Source organism: Erigeron canadensis, chromosome 3 (genome assembly GCF_010389155.1).
Source record: "Erigeron canadensis isolate Cc75 chromosome 3, C_canadensis_v1, whole genome shotgun sequence".
NCBI lineage: Eukaryota > Viridiplantae > Streptophyta > Magnoliopsida > Asterales > Asteraceae > Erigeron > Erigeron canadensis.
Genome location: NC_057763.1, coordinates 39,296,169 through 39,315,765, shown reverse-complemented (window position 1 = coordinate 39,315,765; position 19,597 = coordinate 39,296,169). Strand labels below are relative to the sequence as shown.

Genomic DNA, 19,597 nt, shown 5'->3' with positions numbered 1-19,597 from the left:
AATTTCTTTTCCTCCATTTTTGGACATGTTTTTTGTGCTGATAGTAAACTTAAGAGAGATCGTTTGTCTTTACTTGATCGACCTAATCCCCAAATTGCCCATGAAACTAACTTATAATTAAGGCCGGGTTAGAGTTAGTTTTCATTTACGTGTTCATTTTCATTTTATAAAGAGATCGTAACCAACCCTTTTACATGCAAGGTTGCTTACAAGAAAAACTCCAATTAGCAATGATTCGGTCAATGATTCTAGATGGTTGGATTCTAAAAACACCTAATTCGGTTGTTTACGTGGGTTTTGGAACAATGACGGCAGTTGCGAGTTCTCAACTGTATGAGATTTCTATGGGGCTAGAAGCAAGTGAGCAATTACGACGTGATGATTCTTGACCATGTTTCGGTTGGTGGATTCGTAACTGGAAGGTGTTTGTGGTGGAGTAGCGTTGGCATGTTGCTTGGGAGCAGTTGCATACCGCGAAACTAGTGACAGATGTTTTGAAAATTGGGGTCTCTATCGATTGGCAAAGGGAAGTGGAGTCTGATCCCAACGATTCAAGGCGTGGAAAGAGATGCAATCCGGAATGGGATAGAAAGGATAATGAGTCCGGAAGGAGGAGAAAATATGAGAAGACGAGCACAAATACTAAAGGAAAACGCGAAAGCAGCTGTTGCGGATCGTCTGACTTAGATTTAAATGCTTTTATAGCAGAAATGAAAGCAAACAAATCTCAACTAAGTAAGTCCGCACCATGTGATCCGATCGATCATCGTTAATCCAAGTTTCTGGCCAATTTCGAGATGACAATCCACATATCCCTGCTTCTACAGATTGATGTTTATGGTGATTTGGGCGGGTTATAGGAATGCTTAAAATAAAAACTCCATCTCTCGCTTTTCACTAATCAAAATTTGAATAACAAAAGGGTCAAGTTTTATGAATGAGTTGTGTCAAATAAAGTTTATTCGCTACATGTTTCATACTATAATATATATAAAGTTGTTGATGAATTAATCTGCATATTGCTAATGCAATTCAATTGTGGATGAATTTATCTCAACACTTCCTTATTCATTAATTATTATTACGTAGAGCTACATGCGGACATGCCTACATGCATGAGAGGGATCTTGGTATATTTACTGCATATAGTCACTGATATGACATATGGAAATACTTACTCAAGTTGGTTTTTGATCATACTCGTGGTACTACGTACTCATCCTGTCATTGCCTATCATGTATATAATGTGTATATATGTACATAGGTTCTATTTCAAATAAAACAAGCACCAAAATAATCTACCTGGGGACTATAATATGTAGCTTAAATTGACTACAAATATGTAGCTTAAATTGACTATTCACAACTACTTACGTGAACTTTTCTATATTTATTATAAAAAATAAAAATAATGACAGTTTTGTGTTCTCAAACTAAAGGACGAGAAGAGTTGCGTATAACTTAAAGAGCCAGTACCGCTCCAAGCAGACATATAACAGACATTATTAATTATTTGAATTATTACCGGAGAGAACATTCATGAATCATGATCCTAAGTTTCCAGATCATATATTATATAATTAACAAAATGACTTGTCAACTGGACTCATGTATAGTCCAGTAGCACATGAAAAATTAATTAGCATTACACATTGGGTAAGCGTTGAGCATTAAATTGGATCTGTACTTCATTAGCCTTCTATAAATGGATAGGTCCTAGTGATTAACCGCAAAAAAGAAGCCCCGGCCCTTGGGTAAGGAAGGATGAACAAAAGTAAAGATTTTGCTATACACTTTGATCACTTGATTAATGCATCTATCACATGAAGTAGCTCAGATGTTTCCTCTTCCTCGATCCACCTTCTCCGTATAGTTCATTCCATTGCACCAGTTCGTTCATGTTAACCGACTCGGATGACACACTTGCACAAACCTGCACATGATATAGTATCACTGATTGTTTTTATCATTTTCTAACAGAATTGTAACATTCTCCTTATATATGTTATTGCGCCAGAGTTTAAACTCTAAACTAGTTATTATAAGTTTTAATCTTCACCCTTACCAAGAGACGGGAATTTTCAATCCATTTACATATTTAAACATATTTATTAATTCTTTTAGTAAGTGATACAATTCTCGAAAAAAAGTGGGTTAAGCATGATGCACATATCTATGTTACAAAGTACGTACCTGTTCATGTGCATTCTTAAAATCATCAAAATTTAAAGGCCGGACGTCTGCACTGCTATGCAAAGGAGGTAACGGTCTATTTTCTGCCAATGCAGTAGCTTTCTCCTGTAATTGTGCACAAGAATAATGAAATTGTGAGGTTGACAAGCAAAGATCACATTATAAGAATGCTTGTTTAATCATATATGTGTATGCATTATTGTATAGCTATATGTGTGTGTGTGCGCGCACATGCTAAAGTTTAAGCAGATTCTCAACAATTCTTGTACAGATACAGAGTAAAACTTGCATTAAAAAAGAGCTGATAAAACTAATAATTATCAAAGACACAAACCTTCTTTTCTTTGTCCAAAATTTCTCTTATCGGATAATGTGCAGCTGCCACGCACAGATTCTGAAATTTCAAAACAATAAAACAAAAAGCAAAAACACAACGGTTAACAACAAACCAACCAACATGAGATATGCAAATAGACCCATCCACAGAGAAAAGGACGCAACAATTAACCTTCAAATCGCTTCCTGAATAGCCATCAGTCATATTAGCCACTGCTTCAAGATCAATATCAGGTACCAGTTCCTCTTTCGCCAGTATGACTCTTAAAATTTTCTCCCTGTTTGGGGCATCTGGCAGATGGACCATCAATCTGCACCAGAAGCGACACATATTGACTTCAATATCCAACAAAACACGTATAGTTCAAGAAAATTGTTTGAATATCTGTCAAGTGTCTGAAATTTTAAAATTCGAACAACCAATGTGGTGGTCCAGTGGTTGGCATGTGTCTCCAAAAGAGGGAGAAACTCCTTGGAGGTCACAGGTTCAATCCCTGGCTCCTTAAAAAAAGATACCCTAGTGACCAAAAAGGTCACCTGCTCTAACCCTGGGCTCACAAAAAACAAGTCAGCTCTTAGAATTAGTCTGCTCGCAAAGCGAGTGGAACACCCAAAGTTACCAAAAAAGGTATCTGGAATTTAAATTTCCTCCAAAAGTGACAATTTCAAGTAACCATATAGACCCATCAAAACAATGCAACTTTTAAGAGACGTCATAGAAAGGAAAGCATGGGAGTAAAGAAATTGTAAGAAGTAGACACTGCAATTTCAACCCATTTACATTAAAATTCACTCAAGCTGTGTTATATTGACGAGGGAAAGTGCCCGCGCATTGCGGCGGTGAGATGGTAGGGGTGATAGGTCATAGGAGGTGATAAGTCAGAGTGTGACCAAATGCTTTATCTGTACGGGTTTTTTTGAGATAAATTTTTTTTATAATTTATCGATATACGGTTTTTGAGATAAAAGATTTTGAATGAATTAGATGAATAAAATGATTTATGGAGGAGAGAGAAAAAATGAGTGGTTGAGATTTAAGGGTATTATAGGTATATTAGCTAAGGATGTTTAAATTAGTGAATAAAGAAGAGGGGTATTTTAGGTACTTCAAATCATGAATTGAGATTTTCAAAAAGGGCAAAATGTTTTATAAGATAGTATAGATATTGGTCAAGTGTAAGTATATCAGATGAGTATAAATAGATTATACTGGTCGAAAGCCGTCTAAAGTGCACTCAGATGAATTAAACCATAATTAATACATTATTCATTCAACTTCAAAAAGTCAAACAAAAGTAGTCTCCTACCTACGGCCTTAATTTAAGCCATTACCAAACTCATCCCTGTCACCACCACTAGCAAGAAGGGTAATAGGAATGCACATACCTACGAGGTAGTCTCCTGAGAACAGCCTCATCAAGATCAAAAGGCCTGTTAGTAGCACCAAGTACAAGTACACGTTCTCTATCCTTTGTGCGCAAGCCGTCCCAGTTCACCATAAATTCATTCTTCATTTTACGCATCGAATCACCTGAATGTTTGCGTCTTCCCAACATGCTGTCCACCTATTACAAAAACACTATAATTCGTATATATGCATGGCAATCAAGCAATAGTGAGTGTGCTTAAAAATTTCTACCAACCTCATCAACAAACACCACACTGGGAGCAATTTTACTAGCAAGACTGAAAACTGCTTTAACATACTTTTCTCCTTCACCAAACCACTACAAACAAGCATCAGAAAATTTTGATTTAATTTCTCTAGACCAATTCAGCTTTTTCTAGTCACCAGTAAGACAAAACAAGCACCTTTGAGCTAATGGTGGACATTGATATGTTGATAAAATTAGCACCCGCCTCGGTTGCAACAGCTTTTGCAAGCATCGTCTTGCCCGTACCAGGTGGCCCAAAAAGCAATATTCCTTTGCAAGGCTGAAAACTGGATATTTTAGCCTGGCTAAAGTATTCTCAGTTAAGAAGAAAGAAGTTCAATAATAGCTAGTCAGTTTTTACCTTTGTTAATTGTCCTTTACTAAATAATTCGGGCCTTTGAAGAGGTAACATCACCAATTCTTTCAATGTATCCTTCACTTCTTCTAAAGCTCCAATATCATCAAAAGTAACACCAATATCATTCGGAGAAATAACTTCAGCTAGAATTCTCTTCTCAAAATCATTTTCAGTAACCACATCCTGCAATGTCATCACAATTATACATTTTCAACCATCAAAAGAGTTAACTTCGTGGTCTCCATTTATATGGTGTTAGACTATATGAAGATGTAACTGCAAGTCACACTAACATGAGGTGAGAACAAATAAACACAATACGGAGAATGGATGTGGCAATTTCAACCCATTTATGTTTAACTGAAGTGATTTGGGATGTATTTCAACGGGCCAAATCAGCAAAAATTGAAAAATAAAAAAAACAAGGTCAAATGAGTTGGACAGGTTGAAAATCACCTATAACCTATACTAATTGCATACACTCTACTAAACTGTCTTATTCAAATGTTCAGATTATTATTCGTAATGATAGTGTTTTTGTGTCGTGTTAAAAAAAAGACTAATAAACAATGTGCAAATTATACATACAAAAATGACCTATCTGTACCTAAAATCAATTTGATCTGGTACCCAATACGCCTGTCTTGCGGTTTCACCTTGCTATGTTGGTATTTCAAAAAAGAAAGCAGGCTTAACATTTACCTTAATCGTCTTTAAGTTTTTACTATCATCCTGAATACCCTGCAATACTTCAAGGCCATACTTGATGCTACAATAGATAACAGAAACAGCCGGTAAGCATGCATATATAAAGAAATATAAAGAAATTACCACACTTAGTTCTTTTCCTTTTCTAGAGGTACCTTTCATTAGAAATCATGGGTTTAGCATCTTTGTCGAAAGGTTCAGAACTCTGCATAAAGTGATGGCTAAGAGCCCATCCAACAACTTTTCTTGCACCTAATATACAAGAAAAATAATTAATTGAAAACTAAAAATGCAGAATGGAAAACAAAAACAACAAGAACAGAAAAACTTGGGACTAACTCTCATTTGTCAAGACTTGATCTGTTATACAGATTACTTCTGGATTGCAGCAACCAAGACCAACTCGATTAAGAACCTGAAATCACAAAGTCAGACAGAAAACCGAAACTACATAACTAAATTAAGGCACATCTTGTGCCTCCAAGTCAACCCACGTATCTGGTGGAAGACTGAATAGTTCCGGTGATTAACTTTTTTGGGGGTAAAAGGGATTGCCCCTGTTCATTTTCCGGTGATTAACTTTCAGCAGCTAAAAACAGAAAACATAGATTTAACCCCAGTGGTAACCTTGAACACCATTAATAACAAGATATATACATAGAGAAAGAAACATCCTAGATTAAAAAACGACCGAATCTATGAGTGTTCATTAGGAAGAAATTGTGAATTGGACTGATAAACAGCCCGTTTGGTACCGCTCCAATCTGCTTAAGAATCGATTTGGTGTTAAATTGAATAGTAAAGCGAATAAGAACTTGGGGGTTTCAGTTAATATGTCATTTAGAATTTAAAGAAAAAAAAACTATAGAAACCAGTTCAGTTTGAATTCCATATACAGCTAATTCAGAAACCGCTTTTCTAAAACTGTAGAACCAAAAAGGCAAAAACCCAACCAAATGGAGCCTGTACTGGTTTTAGCCAGTTGGACTTATTTCAGTTTTGTCAGTGCAGAACGGTTATTGGACATCCCTAACCCAATAACTCATAGCGGATACACTAAAAAAATGTAGCAGAATAACAGATGAAAAGGATAGAAGTTTCCAGAATGTGTTACATTCAGATAACAGGACAATACTCACAGTATGAACGTTAGCAATATTGGACAGTGATTTCAAGGTTTCTGTATCACGGTCCAACTGTTGCTTCCAATCTGAAAGTAATGCTTCATCCTGACATTAGATATTAGAATATTAGAAGATATTCTTAGATATGTAGAAAAAACACCACTGGGCTAAAATGAGTTTTAGTTACCTGAGGTATCTGTATGATCACTTTGTTCGGAAAAAGGCGTGAGATGTACTTCATGGTTTTAGGAGTTTCTTTGCATCTATCATGCAGTCTACTATAACTATCCTGTGAAATATTGGCACCATTCTATCACAACTCTAATTATGTTATTTGAAGGTTTTATATGTTACCATATGCTAAAAAAAAAAAGATAAAATTGAATGTATTCATTCCTAAAACAGTATATCAGACAAAAATTTGGAATATCCAACGAAAAGATTTACGATGTCGGTCCCATGGTTATGGATAGACAACTGACCACCGAGATAAGTAAACGCATACCGAGAGAGAGAGGTCAAGCATAACTGCGTGATTGCTAAAAAACTTTGAATACAAAGTTCCACCATCATGAGACTGCAATATATTATCATATTTATTTTAAAATTAGATGCGGGTAATATAGATTCATGAACTTAAGATGCTTGGCCATATAAATTTTGATGCTAATTACTTACTTTTTCTTTCCCACTGTCCATCTGAGTATGTGAAGCAATGACAACTACATTCGAAGGCAGGTTATCAAGCTTGTTTTTGAAGGACGTGTAGGCTTCTGGGTTCCCAAACTTTGACTTCTGAATATCTTTTATAAATACAATCAAAGGACTAAGTCTGCTTTCTTCTAGCATAACCTGCAAAATAATAGACTTATTAACTTAACAACAATGTTACGCTGAAAAGGAACTCCATAATGATGCTGACATATTTAGCTTAATGTGATTACTTATTACAGAAAAAAGATATAAACAAATGCAATGTCTGTAGTTCTCAAAGGTGGCAACTTCGACCTTTTACTTACAAATGGATCATTTGGGTTATGCTATATGTTTAACAGGCTAAATGGGTCACACTTGACGATTTAATTATTATAAAGAAACAAATCAAATGGGTCAAACATGTTGAAAGTCATTGAAGGTGTAACTTTAATGCACAATCGCTTAATTCATTAACTTAAATCTCTTTTTTATAACATATTTTCTAATCATATATAACACAAAATCTTAAAATAATATAATTAATATTGGGGAAGTCCTATGCATCGACCCAACCTGACCGAACTGGCTTTCACCCCTCACCAAAACTACTCATTAAACCTGAACATTTTTTGACCTGTGACCCAACCCACCAAACACACTCAGTACTCAAAATGCTACCCCTAAAGTTTCTGTATTTAAGAGTTGAGCTAAAAACCGACCACCAACCTCCTACTCTCTCCTATCCAAGGTCCAAGTCTACCTCAATTTCAAGCTACTTTAGAAAACCACCTGTTACAGAATATGGATATGTAGCATAAACAAAAAGTGTTCTAACAATCTAACATGCCTCAAAAAGTTGACTAGTCGCTAGCTTCTCCGCATCATCTGAACTAGAAGAATCTAGGCGAAGCAAATCAGCTGCATATAATCCCAGAAAAGAATGTACTATCAGCTAACAAGTAAAACAGTAGCTAAATATCAAGTTAGACTTCAGTTGAGGGTTATGCTTACCAGAACAGAAAAAACCATGGTTTTCTTCACAAATACCTCCAAGATTATTGCCTCCGGGAATTTGTTTATCAAATTTAACTCCAATCTTGGAAGACCCATTTTCACTAAATGCAAGCAACACTTTTCCCTTATATCCATATGCTGGACCTCTACCAAATACATACAAAACATACTTATGTATACATTTAACTAAAAATACCTATAAATAGACCAATGCATTGTTTCTCTTAACCAAAGCACCAGCATAAAGAATACCTTATGGGAGATCGCAGAAGAGAAAATCCAGAAGACAAGGAACCCACATATTTAACTCTATCACCTGCCAGATGATGATTTTCATTACACAAAATACAGTATACCAAGATAGAGAAATAAATATCACACAAAAAATTGCGAGGATTACACACCTTCCTTAAAAGTGTAATCTTTTGATGATGCAGTGGATGCCTCCTGCTTCAGCTGAGTGTGGAAGCCTGAGATTGATCCACCACCAACTAAATCAGCCTCAACATTTAATGCCAGGTTTTTTGAACGCATAACAGTTTCCCAGGTAACCCTTTTATTAAAAAAGCTTGCCCTCTCAGTCCTTGAACTCCCCTTCACTGATGTGTCACTTTCCTTCGCTACTGAACCCTGAAGTTGTTGAGAGGTCATCCAAATACCACTACGCCAAAGACCCTTTTGCTATTTATATTATCAAAATAGTGCTATGCCAGAGAAGTGTAGGTGCCGGTGACTAAAGGTTCAAGTATGAGTTGAGATTTGAAACAAATTGGTATAAATAGGTGATTATAGGTGTGTTAAGTCTCTGCCATTAGGAAATAAAAAAAAAATACATTACTGAAGATTGGATAAGAAGCTTACGCCGGGTAATGAAAGAGAATCAACCAAGAGTAATCGAGCACCAAAATGCTTTGCAAGAGCCTTTGTCAATGTCTCTCGGTATATTTCTGAACCTGAGTAACGCACATCACGTAGAATATAATAAAAGTTGCGAGCACTAAGAAGTATCTAATTTAAAGCGAACAAGTTGAAGGTATACCTGCTGAACCAGTTAATAGGATTCTGGGGTTTACAGTAGACAGATTTGATGTGTGCTTAACAAATTTATTACACTTGAAATGTATATATGCAGAAGCAATCAGCACACTTTTTGTGGTTTCGCTGTAGAAAGAAAATAACAACATGAATAACTCTCGGTGAAGAGTGACCAGTAAAGTATAACTGGCCCAACATATTAATGTAGCTTTTACCTCTCAAGTATTTTTTACTAGAAAATTAAGTGTAAGCAAAGCAATACAGAAGAAGCATGATATAAAGAAATGCTGAACACGCAAAATTGAATAGATCTAAAAAAATAAGTCCAGTTTTTGCACCTTAAGTAATATGGAAAATCATCAAATGAAACTTCAATGGTATTAGGATCAAGAATAGACTGTTTTAAGCTGTCCTTGTATGCTTGACATCGTGCTGATAACGAGATTGGGTGATCGATATCCTTTAGAAGATAACTGACATACTTCTGCTTGCCAGTAAGTTTTGATATGTCCATCTCTGGAGGAGATGATCCTGAAAGCATGAGTAATGGCCCTAATTCATGAGTTGCTGCGTGGACCTTTCCCGTTTCTGCATCAGCGTTTTCATTAGCAGCAAGTTTTTTATTGAAACCATCCTTCAAGGTAGCGCCCATGACATGATTATCAGGCCCTTCGGGAGCTGAGGATAGAATTGGCATTCCAGGCGGTAGACAATTGCCATTACGAGGAGGCGGTAAAAGTGATAATTCTTTCCGGACATTTGACAAAGAAGCTAATACTGATGCGCCTGCAACAGCCGATGGGTTTCTACATCTTAACCCAAGCTGCAGCCTTTTAAGATGATTGTTACATGCTTTTAATATACTTAATGAAGATCTCAACCTTTCAGTGAGAACATCATGTGATAGCTTTTGAAATATCTGGTAAATTGCTAAGGAGATAACTACGAGTACATTTCTTGAACGAAAAAAAATAAAAAATAAGAAGCTTAAGACAATGTGTGACACATTAAGACAACTGAAAAGAAAGTATGAACATTGTGTTTAGGATACATAAGCATGCCTTCCGGATGAGCTGAAAATTAACTCATCTCCTGCTTTGAGTGGGACAGTTGATCTTTTAGGATAGCTCTTTCCATTGACAATAACAACACCTTTGTCGCCGGTGATTTCAAGCGAAGTAATAGATGGACCTCCTCTCTATGGAGAATATATAAAATAATACTTAATAGATAATAAGAAAGGCCGGAAATCTTAATAGAACGAAACTGATATGCCGAAGTAATGTATAACACATGGGTAACTATATTAATGTAACATGACAAAAAAAAAGACAGCTAAAGGCATTATATAGTATAAACAATATAGTGAGCTAATTTAGTCAAAAAGCGAGAAAAAAATAAGGCATACCTCTGACTCTTTGTGTTGAAGAGTACACAATGACTTACTGATGGATGGATCACCAATCCACAGGTCACACTGGTGATCTTGACCAACAGTAAATACAGGACGATTCAGAGCAACATGAGGTATCTAGACATTAAAAGAAGGCAAATACCATAAAAGCACAGTAAGTTACATGATAATATGAAGAAAAAAAAAGTAGAAATCCAGAAATCAAAAACGTTTGTTGCAATACGGTTAAAAAATTTAACAAAAGGAAAACATCAATACAAATATCATTACTGGAGGCATTGACTTATAGAAAACCACATATGCTGAGGCAAAGATAGAAACACATTCATGCTTCAAGTTTCCATGGCTCTTTGCTTCCGATTTTAATATGTGATACAGCCAGAATTATAGAATAAGTAGGTAGTATTCAGAATACAAACAACGTAACCTTGCCTATATGCTCATGTAAAGTGATCTTAGGGGCTTCAGGATCGTGGTGTCCACCTTGGCCAATGCCAGTACAAAAATTAAGTACAATGGTGAAGTGTTGTTTCATAAATTAAATTTCCAAAATTGCAATGAAAAAACCATAACTTGGTACTTTCCATTATAATTTCGTCGGAAGTGGTAGGGGTTTACTAAGCTACTACCACTTCAAACTCGATTTGCAACAGCTCTACCTTGAAACACCCCTTCTTAAATATTCGGTATTCAATATCGATTTTATCTTAACAACCACAAATGTTCATGCTTTCATTCGTGCCCCATTAAACCTTTTATAGCAGTTCTATCTAAATAACCAAAAATGATCATCCTTTCATACTTTCGTTAAAAAATTTCATACCTTTGAAGATTGCGAAAGAAGCCTCCCCCATGCAACCCCAACATTCACATTTGGTTTTGACTGCCATCTATTCGGAACGTTTGACACACCTTCATCAACTTTAGCCTTGCTAGTAGTAGTAGTCTCTTCTTTAATCACAGGCTCCTCTACAACCACATTATCTAATAACACTATATTACTCCCAAAAAAACATAAATAATATCTGCATACATCAATATACATATACATATATAACTTTTTTAAGACCTAAAGACAATGGAGGAACCACATTATCTAGTAACACTACAGAACTTCAAAAAAACATATACATACATACACACACACACACATATATATAATTGAATTAACAAAAATCACACCTAATTGAGCATCAACTTGCATAACATTAGATTTATCATCATCATTAACAAGAATCTCATCTTTCTTAACTGGATGATCCGATTGGACTTCTGGCGGGTCAATATGCTCCTGCTTAATAGACGATGCTCCGGTTTCGGTCGCCTAAAGCCATAAATTAAACAACTTTTCTATAATGGGGTTTTAAAAAAACCCTAAAAAGATTTGGAAAAATGTGGAGGGAAAAAAATCATGAATAGTTTTTTTTTTTTTTTACCTTCTTGGATTTTTTACTTTTACCCCCGGTAGGTAAAGAAGATGAAGATGAAAGCGTGCGTTTTGATGATGATGAGCTTCTTGTTTCCACCATTTTTGAAAAAAAAAATGGAAGATGTTTTTACAAGAATCTGGTGGATTTTGTGGGTTTTTAAACAAACAAATAAAATTGTTTTTTTTTAATGTTTTTTTAGTTTATAGTTTGAGGTTTATAAACAAATTTTTATCATGGTACAATAATTTAAGATTGAGAAAAAATTAGAGAAAATAATGGTATAACTATCAGAGAGAACATAAAGATAACGATGGTACAATAATTTAAGAGTGAGAAAAAATTAGAAACAACGATAGTATAATTATTAAAAAGAACATAGAGAAAACAATGGTACAATTATTAAAGAGTGAAAAAATAGAGATAATGATGGTACAATTATTAAAGAGAAAAAAAAATAGTGAAAACGGTCTTACAATTATTTAAGAGGGAGAAAGAATAAAAACAATATATTAACATTATACTACAACGATACTCGTGCAATGCGACGGTACGATGAGAGCAATGGTGGTTGCGATAACAAGTGGTGGTGGTGTGCGTCGTTAGGGACGAATGTAGAGGTGGTGGCAGTGATGAGGATATAATGGTAGAGGCGGCGTTCGAGATAACGTGTGGTGGCAGCTGCGGTGGTGGCGGCGTCGATTAATACTGGTAGTGGCAACGGCAGCGAATAATGTAGGTTATTGATGTAATGTGTTTTTGATAAATTGTTGAATGTTAAAACTTAAAGTTCAACAAAATGATATTTGATTTATAATATAATAATATGGATTATTTGTTAAAATATTCAATTTCTAATTTATCCGTGGAAAACGACATTGGGAGTTTCTTTACTTCTTGATTAGCCATCTTATTCATTTACACTTCTCAAAATAATACTATTAGCACTAAAGACTTTAATTACTCAAATGTTGATACATTTGTTGTTGGTTGTGATTCCATTCAACAGATTCACTCATAGTTATTCCAAAACAAAGATGATTCGCATGATCAAAGGTTATACATTGTCAATGAAAGTATGAAGGTCGAATGGTTGAGGCAAGAACGTTTTAATTTTAAGGTCGATACATGGATTCCATTATTTAAATCAAATCTATCCAAGACACAAAGTTTACAGTTCATATCAAGTTTGTGTTCAACACATAACATAAGATGCCATATGGTGAATAGTTGTGCCATTTGTAATCCCAAAAGTCGAGGGTTTTTTATGTTATCTCGCATTTTTGCCATTCCTTTCCATCTAGATACAAATGTATTTGATAGTTCATATATTATTGGAAGCAAGAAATAACTTATACGGTTCAGAAAAACAAGTCATTATGAATCTCCATGTATACCAACTTTTGACATATTGGAAGGATGGAATGGTTCTGCTTGAAAACAGTGGTGGATCCAGAAAATTGAGAGGGTGGGGGCAAAAATTTTTTACCTTAGTCGAATAACTTCATCTAAATAACCTCAAATCAGCAGCAATTGTAGCATCAATTGTAGCATTTAATCTAATTCGATTCGCATTCTTAACAATATCATCTTGCTTATGAAGGGCAACACCTTGATTTCATTAGATCTTCACAAATTTTAAGTGCTTTGTTGTGAATATTATTAATGTCACCCACATGACTCTTAAGTCTATTCGTTTTATTCCAACTATTAAAGCCTTGTGTCATATAAGCATCACTACCACTTTGGTTGACAATATAATCTCTACATAAATTACAACACAAGCAAAAGACTTTATCCAATTTGACACTATACTCTAACCAATTCCCATACTTGTTAAACCAATTCGGGTTAAAAGCTCTTTCTTGATTCCCTATTACCCTTTTAGGGAACTTATGGCCACGTGGTTAACAAGGTCCCCTAAGCCAATAATTCTGTCTTATCTCATCTCTTTGATTAGGATGATATTCAAGAATCCTTTTCCTATCGGCGGGATCTCATGAAAGATTATCTAAATCAACTAATACAAGCATTGTAGGCGTAGAGGTTGATCGAGGAATATTATGAGTCCTAATAAAACAATAATATTTTATAAAATATTATTTCTCCATGTCTCCTAATAAAACAATAATTTTTTGATAAAATTATAAAATATTTTACAAAAAACAACAAAAAAAAAAAGTCTACCATTATAAGTTTATAACATTACCAAAAACATGACCTAATGACAAATACCTAGTAAAATTGGGGATTTGGAAATTGAAATACCTGTTTAATATGTAGGTAGAACCATAAAATAATCAAAGATTGTTGTCTTTGTTGTACTTGTATCTAGCAAAGTTGCAATCTTCCAACAAAAGCCTTGTGAAGTAATGACCACGAATTCCTTTTTCCCTCTTGAGACACGTTTTTTTTTCTCAAAGCCCAAGGCTTTTTTTTTTTTTTTTTATGGGATGGGTTCTATGTATGTTTTGGGTTGGGGTCATAACTAATAACTAAAAAAATCCCCCCGACTCATCCGCCTATGCTTGAAAAAGGGGGCAAATTTCGGAAAGAACAGAACCTATTGCAATGTGTGTATGTTTCACTAGAAATGTAGATCAGACACCCAGATATCTTTCTTCACCAAATTATCATACCGCATTACCGCAAGAAATAATGGTTACAATCAAATTCCCTAACTAAGAACTCTTGAGATCTTGTAGGTCTCATTGTTTCAAAACAGGAATGTCTTACAATCATTAAAATGACAATCTATGATGATGGGTCTCATTTACTGTACATAAGCTGGTTACAACACAAATTTTAATCTTCTGAGGTGGCAAGAGCTGATTGCAATACATCTTCGAGATACTTTTCAGCAGCGTTATATTGTCGTTTCTTATCCTCAATCGCAAGTGCAGCCAAAGCTTTATCCTGCAGCCAAACTCACCAACATTCAATCTTTGATACATTTTTCACTTAGACTAGTAAATGAAGTAGTAATCCATCTACTATCTGATCAAGATGGGAAATATCACACTTCAAGTCGTGTACAAAGCTTTAGTAAGTTTGGGTTATAACGAAAACAGAGTCAAACAGGTTGTATTATAGCGAACTCTATTTCTATAAACTTAGGGCTCTAGGAGTCTAGGGTACATGGTATATGACTATGTACAAACAACAACATACCCAATCCCACTATATGTAAATCTGTGTGTAATGGAGTAGCAGCTAATGACTTACCGGGGGCAGGTCTTGGTAACTTCTCAAAGTATCGAGTATAGGCTTTGTTTTCTTGTCTAAATCTTTTCTATGCTCGGCCATTTCCACCAACATTCCATGACTGATTTCAGGGGTGTAGCCTACACGAGTAAGCATCGCCTGTCAAAAAGCATAATGTATTAGTCCTTCATTGATGTACCCTCAGAGTCAGAACACAGAATAAACACATTCAAATTAAAAAAGATTTAATAGTTTTGAATACTAGATAAGAGGATTAATTCCCCTTGTAATAATGTGAAAAACATGTGTGCAGATGGGAACAGTTTTCACTTATCCAGCAACAATTTCGAACATCCATTAACAAGTATACACTTGGGACAGCATACAGGCTTAATCAAAGAAACAGATGACATTAGACTTATAACAAAACTCGGTTTATCAAAAAAATATAACGTAGAATCAAAGGGCATTTCGCCTCGGTTTATCAAAAAAAAAAATATAACATAGAATCAAAGGGCATTTCGCCTAGCGGTATCAACTATCAAGGTGGGATGGTTGTGGGTTTAAGTCTCTTATGAGATAATGGTGTATTAGATGCGGTGATGGTTGTGACTTGTGACCCTACCAGCCAGTACTAAAATAGAAAGATAAATCAAAGCAAAAAACTACAAAAGTAATGGAGGAAATTCAACAAAAACACACTAACTATTATCATATGTGGCAAATCATACTGGCAACTAGATAGGAAACTCACAGTGAATACGTTAACAGTTTCATGCTAAACATAGTAACTGAAAACTTACCTTGTAGTTTGAATATTGTTGAAGGTATTGTCTCTCTTTTGAAGTCATAATTGACAGGTTTGTTTTCCAAGCATCCATTTGACTCTCACAGGGAGCTACATCATCTTCAAGCTGTGCAAGTGTTCTACCAAAATAAATAAATAAATTAGACTAATATGCCAGCTATATGTTTCTGATATTATGTTCTTTGAATGACGCCCATATAGTTTGTTTTGGACTAAACATTAAAGGAATGTTTGGATGAGTCTAAGGGGGTTGGCAACGGATGGATGGTGGATGGATTATGGGCGTGGCACCACCACTCAACACCGCCAACGCATGACCACGCGTGGTGGCATGAAACAGCGTGGTCACACCACGCACACCACCATCCACTTTCTTCCAATCATTGGCTTGTGATTTCACCTTTTCTTTTGTTTTTAAGTTATTTTTTTTAAATAGTAGTGAGTGGTCGGATGCCAACAAAATTTGGATGAGTGGTGAGTGAGTGGTGGAGATGAGGTGTCATAAGGTGATTGGTTAGAAGTGAGTGGTGAAAAAGGAAGTGGGAGGTGGGTTGCCAACCCTCTAAAGTGATGCAACTTGAACTTTGGCAAAAGTTCCGAATTTTTAAAAACTAAATAAGATGTAAGAAACTGATTATTAAGTTGTGAAGATATAAATGCACATCCAAAGACCCTTTTAACAACTTCCATTATAAATCTCTTTGTTATACAGGTAGATTTACCTTTTCAAATATGTCAATCTTGCAATGGCCTTCCGCGTGTAATCAAGAAGAATCTTGGATTCCTTTTGCACTTTAGCCCTTTTATCCTCTACTTCAGTCTTTCGTAATGAAACGTCCCCCATAGCCACAAGAAAGCTACATGTATATCTCCGATTAAGATCCCAGTAAACGAGCATACACAAAATTAAAGAAACAAACAAGAACACAAGGAGCAATTATCACCCACCTACTCAGCTCGGTATCCCTAATGTTCAGCAAATTAGCCACATTAGCAAGAACTTGTGACGCTGAAACAACACTCGCTGGCAAACCTTCTTGTGCTAATCCAACGTTCTCTAATATCTCTCTAATCCTCACAGCTATGATACCACAATTCAGACGAATCACATAAGTCAGAATATCTTAAATGTAAATGGTAAATTCCTTCACATACAAGTCCAACTTTGAGAAGAAAAAAGGAAACATACAAGAGCAGAAGGGTTCATATAAAACAATAATTGCATGATGACTTTTAAGGTCATATTTGTTCACACTATACCTATAAGAATTTTATAACAATTGCCACCAACATTTTAAGCTTGTAATATTCTTGTATAAACTATAACATATTTGCTAGTATTTCAAGTTGAGTACTTTCACCAAATAATGAATGTCAGGTTCGAATCGCTACTAATCCAATTGTCCAAATCATTCCTTGTGAGGGCCACATCAGTTTCCCTTCAGGGAAAGATTTACCCGGTTCATGTTCAAGTGACGGTGGACTCAAACCTATCAATATAGTTGGCCAAAAGTAAGACACCAGGCTACCAATATAGAAAACAAAAATGGCATGATACATTTGCATTATTCTCAATTAGGTACTCGAACAAGACTAACAGATCACATTCTATAATCCTATCCAGACACAAACATATTAATTCAGTGAATTCACCAATTTCATGTTATTCTAATAATCGTAGTTTGAATTCTAATAGTTTCCCGTGGAGTTATTCACCCACTTTTACCTTCACCTAAGGACTTCCCTAATAAATCCTAGGCTCTGTTCCAACTAAACCCGGGATAGTTTAAAACGCTCTCATATCGATAATCACCTTAAAAAAGAACTCACGTAATCGATACATAACTATATATACATAATAATGATAATGCAACATTTAATCACCTAAATATCAATCTACTCAACATAAAACTAATAAAAATCAAAACTTTACTAATATCCTTCCATAAAACACATACCAAAAGCAATCAAAACATTAAATAAAACAAACCCAATACGTATGTCAAAATCTGAAGCAAATGATTAAAAAAAGCAACAACCTTGGGATCGATATTCGGAGGCTTTAAGTCGAAAATCATTGGCAATAATGGATGCAGCTTGGGTTTTGGCTTGAGAAACTGTGGCTAAATTATGCAAATGTGAAATGCTTCTGGGTGTGTATTCAAATTCAGGAACATGATCTTTTCCGGCCAATTCAAATTGAGAAGCTATCCAAGATTTGACTTCTCCGATTCGGGCTGTATCGAAACTTGTTTTTGATAATTCGTTTGGTTGGAGATCTGCTGTCTCACTCATCATCGATCCAAATTTTTGTTTGTTTAGGGTTGATTTCTTTGTTGATGGATTTTTTGAATGTCGAATAAAATGAGGAAATGACTGGTACCCGCAGTGAAAAATCTATCATCAAGTTTATCAATGTTTTCCCTTATTTTATGATGAAAAGTCTTTTTTTTATAAAAATAAAAAATATGATACAAAAAACGTTTGAAAGATTTTTTTTTTTTTAAAAAGCGATTATCTATATTCATTTTTAAAAATTAGCATCCCCATTTTTAAAAATAGTTACACCATGTTACATACGAAATTACTAAATTACCTTTAATAAGCACTCACTATTTAAAGAGTTTTTTTTAATAAAATATTAAATTTGCTCTTGATGAATTAATTTACATTCTAAATCTTTATTTTAATAGTTAACACTTTAAGCCCTTATCTTCTAAAAAATTTCACCATCGCAATTATATCAACTTACACCATTTGACACCGTCACTATCACCATCACCAATAGTACCATCACCGACACCACTAGACCGCCTCCCTCACCACCACCGCCGCATTGTGCGGGTATCATGCTCGTATTATTATAATTAAAATATGAGTGGTAATATGTACACCACTATTTATTGACTATAAATCACAAAACATGTTTCACATTATTGTATAATACAACATATTAATACATGTTTAGTGATATATGGTTAGAAGTTGGTAGTGTTCAAATCTATCATTTTAAAATAAAGATGAAAGAGTGTTTATTTTCATTATATACTTTAATAAGTAAATGGAATGTGAACAATAAAAGTAAAAAAGTGTCAATTATATAATATATATACAGTTTAGTAAAAATAAAACAAAAGGAAATAAGTCAATTTATTTAATAGAATGGTCATCTTTCTAATGATAAAAAAAGTTTTATTAATATTGAATTGAATTAATTATATATCAATGTTTATTTATGAGTTATTATATTTGAAGTGTCCATATAATTTTTACATTTCAAGACATGTTACAAATATTTTATAAAATAGTTTACATATTGAAATTTCATAAAATAATTATATAAGTCATGTTGTTAATTTGAGATTTTTAAAAAGAAAAACAAATTACGACATGTTTTTTATTTTGTTTTGCATTATTTGTATTTGTAACTTATGGTAAACACAAAAACATTTTATTTTTATGTAATGCATCAAATGAAATTAACATAGTATAACTTTTTGCACTTTTTATTTAGTGGGTAAAATTTTTAGCTCAATCTTAAATATTTTTTACATCACAAAACTTAAGGACAAGAATTTGACACACTATTTGACACTCTAATTTGACTTTTGGATGTCAACCATT

The 19,597-nt window shown here is 34.5% G+C and overlaps 2 protein-coding genes across 2 annotated transcripts; both read right to left on the bottom strand.

The window, feature by feature from the left end:
* Positions 1–1,458: 1,458 nt before the first annotated feature.
* Positions 1,459–12,063, bottom strand: LOC122592111. Its single transcript, XM_043764322.1, has 27 exons — positions 11,971–12,063; positions 11,717–11,858; positions 11,358–11,503; positions 10,529–10,651; positions 10,182–10,318; positions 9,459–10,076; positions 9,125–9,246; positions 8,947–9,038; positions 8,490–8,715; positions 8,338–8,401; positions 8,083–8,231; positions 7,919–7,989; positions 7,054–7,227; positions 6,881–6,952; positions 6,563–6,664; positions 6,391–6,480; positions 5,591–5,666; positions 5,407–5,503; positions 5,246–5,312; positions 4,547–4,726; positions 4,343–4,465; positions 4,174–4,257; positions 3,917–4,095; positions 2,703–2,841; positions 2,529–2,588; positions 2,195–2,299; positions 1,459–1,934 (listed from the first exon to the last, which is right to left on the bottom strand). The coding sequence occupies exons 1-27, from the start codon at positions 12,061–12,063 to the stop codon at positions 1,821–1,823; spliced, it is 3,645 nt and encodes a 1,214-aa protein (XP_043620257.1). The 3' UTR covers positions 1,459–1,820.
* A 2,557-nt stretch (positions 12,064–14,620) lies between these two features.
* LOC122593114 (AUGMIN subunit 1) lies at positions 14,621–18,375 on the bottom strand. The gene is made up of 6 exons (XM_043765471.1): positions 18,013–18,375; positions 16,922–17,054; positions 16,696–16,830; positions 15,969–16,092; positions 15,187–15,324; positions 14,621–14,877 (listed from the first exon to the last, which is right to left on the bottom strand). Exons 1-6 carry the CDS (start codon positions 18,269–18,271, stop codon positions 14,767–14,769), a joined length of 900 nt encoding a protein of 299 aa, XP_043621406.1. The 5' UTR covers positions 18,272–18,375; the 3' UTR covers positions 14,621–14,766.
* Positions 18,376–19,597: the final 1,222 nt, after the last annotated feature.